Source organism: Fundulus heteroclitus, chromosome 4 (genome assembly GCF_011125445.2).
Source record: "Fundulus heteroclitus isolate FHET01 chromosome 4, MU-UCD_Fhet_4.1, whole genome shotgun sequence".
Lineage (NCBI taxonomy): Eukaryota > Metazoa > Chordata > Actinopteri > Cyprinodontiformes > Fundulidae > Fundulus > Fundulus heteroclitus.
Genome location: NC_046364.1, coordinates 12,827,597 through 12,833,890, shown reverse-complemented (window position 1 = coordinate 12,833,890; position 6,294 = coordinate 12,827,597). Strand labels below are relative to the sequence as shown.

The 6,294-nt window shown below is 38.1% G+C and overlaps 1 protein-coding gene across 6 annotated transcripts in view; it reads left to right on the top strand.

Annotated features, from left to right (window-relative positions):
• Nucleotides 1-41: 41 nt before the first annotated feature.
• LOC105933805 (protein diaphanous homolog 3) overlaps nt 42-6,294 on the top strand; it is a gene marked incomplete at its 5' end in the record, with an annotated part of 217,759 nt that continues 211,506 nt past the window's right edge. For all 6 annotated transcript variants that reach the window (XM_036136077.1, XM_036136076.1, XM_036136074.1 and 3 more), the window contains 1 exon segment: nt 42-147. In XM_036136077.1, coding sequence (XP_035991970.1) covers nt 124-147 — 24 coding nt within the window.

The window sequence follows — 6,294 nt, the reverse complement described above, 5'->3', positions numbered from 1 at the left end:
TTTGTTTTTGAACAAAACCTTTTCCTCCTATTTTCCACCAGGAGGACATGAACTTGAATGAGGACAAAAAGGCTCCTTTGAGGGAAAAAGACCTCAACACAAAGCGAGAAATGGTCATCCAGTATGTTTTTTGCTTCCTCAAAAACAGTAAGTCTTTCAAGTTTTGCCATCTAGCTTGTTTTTTATTTATTATATATATATATATATATATATATATTATATATATCTATAATATATATTATATTATATATATATATATATTATATATATATATAGATATATATATATCTATATATATATATATATATATATTACACACTTCAATTTGGAAAAGAAGTCCTAATTGAACATTTTTCCCTTGATTGTCTCTGATCACACATTGACTGGTCAGATACAAAAAAAACCCTTTATTTATTTATTTATTATTATTTATTTATTTAATTCTAAAAGTGTAACTCACCCCCATGTAAAAGCATAATCCTGTCCCCAGACTAACTTGGAAAAACTCCACCAAAGTAGGCGGGCATATGTTTGCAACGGTAGGGGAGGGGGCTGCGTTCAGGATGGGGGGAAAGCAGCAGTAAGCTTCCTTTGCCGTATTGAATCACGGAGAGTGAGCAGAGTTATGCTGGTAGTAACCACAGTTCAGTCTTTTGAGGTGGAGGATTTTTCACCCCCCCTCGTCCCGGAGGTCAGGGAGGCTTCAGGAGCCCAGCGTGGCTGAGCTTTTTCAGTTTGAGCTGCTGGTTCAAGGCGCTGACTCAGTGAAGCCCGGACCCGATGCTGCAGAGACAGTGGAGGACAGGATTGGTCCAGTTATATATCATCATATTTATTTCCGCTTTGTAATCCAGACAGGATCACCGGCAGCTTTGTGCTTCATGATTCATTTGTAACGTGGACACGAAGCATGGTTGATCTAGAGAGGGAAGTTGACAGCAACAGCAGTGAAGTTGGTTCTAGGTTGGACGGTGGACATTCACGCTCTGTGGCTTCAGCAGTGTCTGCCTCCTGTTTGAGCCGATACAGGGAGGCTGATCAGAGGCTGCCGCTCTCTGTCTGCTGGCTGTTGAATCCACAGAGCGCAGATATCCAACGTCCAACCCAAAACCAGCTTCACCGTGGTCTCATAGCAGCCCCTTCCCTGCTGCCTCAAGACGCTAACAGCAGAACAATTGGTTGCTTTCACGTATATTTGCCAATAATTCATAAGAAGCTGGTAGATTTGTTTGTAGTGGCTTTTTTTGAAGGAAAAGAAAGTCGTCAGAGGGTTTAAAAAGTGCAACAGTGCTCGCTAGGAAACACAAGATGGAGCTCTCCTACATCAAAATTAAGTCACATCTACCGAAAGTAACGTTAATTCAAAATTCAATGCAAGACCACCGTTTAACCCTAGGAGGGCGCCACACTGACGATTTTAGACACAAAAGTAGGATTTCAACAAATATGCACAAATTTTTCAAAAATAATGACCAGGATATGTAGACAGTACTATAAGACAATCATGTTAACAGTTTATTGCCAAAAAAATTTGGGGTTGAGTTACCCTTTAAGTGTACTAAAATTTCAAACCTCCACCGTTTTCAGCCTACAAATTCATGAACAACCACGAATGCTGTGATGTTATTTTTGGGTTTAAGGAAATATTGATAAATGTTAGGGAGCTATGCTTGGCTGCATAAATGGAAATAATCTTGCAATTATGTTATTATCTCTTTAATTCAATACTATCAATGAACCTAATGGACATTTCTTCTTTTCATGTGTTATTCTCTTATGACCCAATACTTTTAGTCTAAACATAGGCTTTTTGATGCCTGAAAATTATCAGTTTCTTTTTATTTTATCCTGACAGATCTGTAAATGAGGCTGATAATTGATCAAAGATATATGTTTGAAGAGAAACTGATCTTTTTCAGCCTTTTTTCAAGTTTCTAAAAGCCTATGTTTGGACTAAAGTGGAGGTTGAATAGCATATAATAAATTGCAATTGTAAATCCAGACCTCAAAGAAGACCAAGAATTGGTATCGGCCAGGCAAAGCTTGTATGGTCCAGTTTTTTAGGAGTAGTTAACATCTGCTGGTCAGAAAAAGTGGACTGTCTGGTGTCGGTGATCCTGAGCTCTCCATGGGTTCTACGATAACTTTGATAACTAGGATTGTCTTTTGATTCTGTATCTCATTTTGAATGCTACTTATTTATATGCATTAGGGCCTGCAGTGATTCTGATGCCAGTAAAGGGAATAAATGCATATATTCTAGCTTTAATGCTTGCCTACCATGTAATATCACACACCATGATGTCAATTATTCTACGCCATGAGATTCCATATATGGATACTTTATTTATAAAAATAAAACATCAACAAAAAAATACATTAAATTCTCAGTAATTCATTTTACAGTTTTACATTATGAAGAGTACCTTTATACACATAATTTCAAATAGAACTGTGTATTTTTAATACATCGAGTTTGAAAATTTATTTCAGGGTTATTTTAATTATGTAACACTTTATCGTTTTTCATTTCTTTTTCTGGATTCCTTGCATAAAATCCTAAAACATCCATGTTAGTTTCATCCTATAAGGAGACAAAAGAAATAAATAAAAGTCAAAAAAGGCACTTTCACAAGGCTCTGTCTTACGAATTTGGTAGATGGCCCTCTTAAGAAACACTTTCCAGGTAAGCTGTTACTCAAAATAATTGCTGACCTCGGACTGTGTGTGTGTGGCAGTAGTTGACTTGAAATAACCACTGTACCTCTAGACGACCCCTGGTTTGATTTGTCTGGAGTGCCCTTGCTGTGCAGGAAATTGTGTTTTACTCAGTTTTGCCTTTGAACACGCCAAGACCTTCAGAGATCTTCCTTAGTTTATTTCACAGAATATTTACAATTCAACTCAGACTTTGTTGTGTTTATCTTTTAAATAATAAAAAAGAATGCACAGAGCTTTAGATAACTTCAATAACTCATTGAAAGAAATTAATTACTCTGTAGATTGCGTTTGATGTGGTGTTTATTTAGAGACCATCAGACCAACAAGAGCAAAATCTTTAGTACAAAATATTTTCCTTAAGGAAAGAACAATGTTGGGAAATTGAGAAATACATTTCAAGGTAACAGCTTTAGTCCTCGACCCTATAACGGTACTACTACTAACAAGATGCCCTGCAGATGGGAGCCTCGATGTTTCTCCTCTCTCTTTTTTTTCTGTTTATTCTGCTCTGTGCCACCAGTCGGTGACCCACTTCACTGAAGAAGATCTCCAAATTACCAAACAGTCCTCTCTAGGCATTTTCTCCATTCTTCAACTTTACTGATATCTTGGTTGTTGGTGCAGCAGCACTTGATGGATATCACCTGAGATTCATGCAAGGAAAAGGATAGATGAGCTCATAAAGCTTTGGTAATGAAGACTGCCAATCACCCTTGCCTTCAATCAACTTGGCTAATAGCAGCTCCCCGAGTAAGAAAATGACAAAGTGATGCTAGTTAACTTTTAAAAAACTCTGACTTCTGCAGATCTGCTGCCACAACCTTGTTTTGTGAGCACAGCCTGTAGGCAAAAACAAAAACAACCTCTAAGCCTCTGAGGAGTGTTCCAACGTGGGACCGTTGGGTCCAAGCAGGTGTTACAGGCATGTTTGACCTACACAGATTGGAGTGGACATCTGTGTGCAAAGCAAGAGCTTTCACACTTATAACAATAAGCCGTGGTTCACTTTCACATCTCAGGAAGATCAGTAGGAACAAGGAAGAGACTTACAGCAGTGGGGATCCAGGTCCTCTGTAAGCAGGCCAGGAACAAACTCATCATAGACATCCAAGGCAGCTAAGAGGAACTACAGCGAGAAGATAAAAAAAAAAACAGCTTCTCAGCTAAAGAACCTGCTACAGTTTGGGAATGCTTTGAGAAACCTTAAGAGCAGCCATTCACACTTTTCACCAACTCGTCCACATCTCACTCTGACACAAAAACCTTGTCCCCATTCATCATGGTAACAAGTCTGTAAATAGACAGGAGATGGATCAGCTGGTCCACCAGTGTGGTCAGAACATCTAAACGGCTGTTATGCGATCTGTTTTGTGCACATCCTGTGTGGTTTGACTCGTCCACAAAACAGGACAAGTCCTGACTTCAACCCCCCTGCATTCAGAGCTTGTTCAGGTCTGGGGTCAGGAAAAGGGCTGCTAACATCTCTGCAGACCACACACATCCTGCACACAAACTGTTTAGACTTTTACCATTACGTCTGTGCTATAGATTACTATTTACAAAAACCAGCTACCACAGACACTGTATCTTCCCCTTGGCTGTCTGATGAACACTTCAGAATGTCAAGATTGATATCATGCTTATTTGCGCCAGGTCTTCTTTTTGTAGAAATAGGCATATTTACAAGAATTTTTTATTTTATTTTCCATTTTTGTACTTCTTTACTAAAATGTCTTAATTGAGGGCAAAGTGGATCCAGAGTCCTTGCTGAGTGAACCAACTTGGTGATTAAAGCTGATTCTGATTCTAAATCTTGTTTTCCACCCGTGTTTAAAATATCAACTGGCACCATATGGTGTTGATTTGAGTATTTATGTTCTCTTTCCCTTGGTGACCAAAAGAAAGATATAAAAAAAAAAAACATTTTGAAGATAAACTAAAATTTTGATTATATTTTAAAGTATCTTGTTTCACTATTTTTTTTGTTTTAATTACAGTGTAATAACTGCTCAGTTTATTGGTCAGTACATTATTGCTATGGTGATTGCAAATAAATGCTGTAATTATCTGTTTCTAAAATAATTGAAGCGTAGTTCATTATAATTTTCTCCTATATCAAGTAACAAATAACCCTATATCAGCAACAGAAGATGTACAACACAGTGCCTGTCCTTAAATGCAAATGATCAGGTATCCAACGGCTTTAAAAAAGAGACAAAATGAAACATTTGAAACATCATCATTATTTTTCGTTCATTGTAGGTCCACAATACATGCAACTTTACATGGATAGATAAATAAATACTTTATTGATCCCTTAGGGGAAATTCAAGTATCTCAAAAGCTCACCAGTGTAAAACCCAACATTTCACTATCCACTAAGTTGTTATGTCGTCTGATGGCTGTTGGAAGGAAGGACCCTGTGTGCCGCTCGGTCCGTGATCGCGTGGAGATCAGCCGCCCACTGCGACTGCTGCTCTGCCACCATGTGGTGAAGCGGGTGGCTGGCAAAGTGATGACAAAAAAAATTCCCAGACAAAGAATTCAGATAGCAGTTGAGTCTGAATGAGAAAAGGGTGATTAAAAAGTGTCATCCTCCCTTTTGAGGAAAATAATTCATCAATTTACTGTTTGCTGCTTGGATTATTATTTTTTATTTTAGAAGAGGTAATAAATGGAAAGGAAAATTTTGTTAGATACTTGTGTAAAAAATAAAAATAAAACTTTGCATATCCATCAAGGATAGTTGATGGCTCACAAACGTAGGTCAACACAATCTGATGTGCAGTGTGCTGCCAAATTATTCAGCCCCCCTTGTTTTATTTTTTCTTGCCTCAAAACCTGGAATTAAAGGTGACCCTCCCTCCCAGCCTTAAATGACTGCAGACAGGTTTTGCTCAAGAGTATCCCTACAATTAGCACCATCAATCTTTTCCAAAAAGTAAAATCATAGTCTCATCTGACAGGGTTCAGGGTTACCTTTGGTCTCTGTGCCGCCTCTCTGATTAATGCCTTCTTTGCCCTGTCTGTGAGCTCTGGTGGATGGCCCTCTCTTGACAGTTTTCTTGTGGTACCATGTGCTTTCCATTTGAAGATATAACTCCATTCTGACTTGTACTTCTCAACAACTTTGTCCTTTACTTGTCTGAGGAGCTCCTTAGTCTTGATGGTGTGATGCCTCGTGGTTAGTGGTGATGCAGCCTCCTTTCAGGAAAGGTGTGTTTATACTAACAGATCATGTGAGGCTTAGATTTGCACAAAGGTGTATTTATTTTCCATAAATTTGTGACTTTTGAAGCTAATTGGTTGCAATACAACTTTTAAAGGGCTTCATAGTGAAGGGGGTGGATAAATAGAAAACATTGATAATTGGTATGTGCAAAAGTTATTTTCTCATTTCCCCAAATTAGACTACTTTTTGCAGATCCATCTCATTGAAAATAAAGTTGGAAAGCATTTAAATTACAGGCTAAAATGAAACAAAATGGATAAAAAAACCAAGGGGGGCAACGCTTTGGCAAGGCACTGCATTGAAGAGACTGTGTATTTCTCTTTTTCCAAGCCAATTTGGAG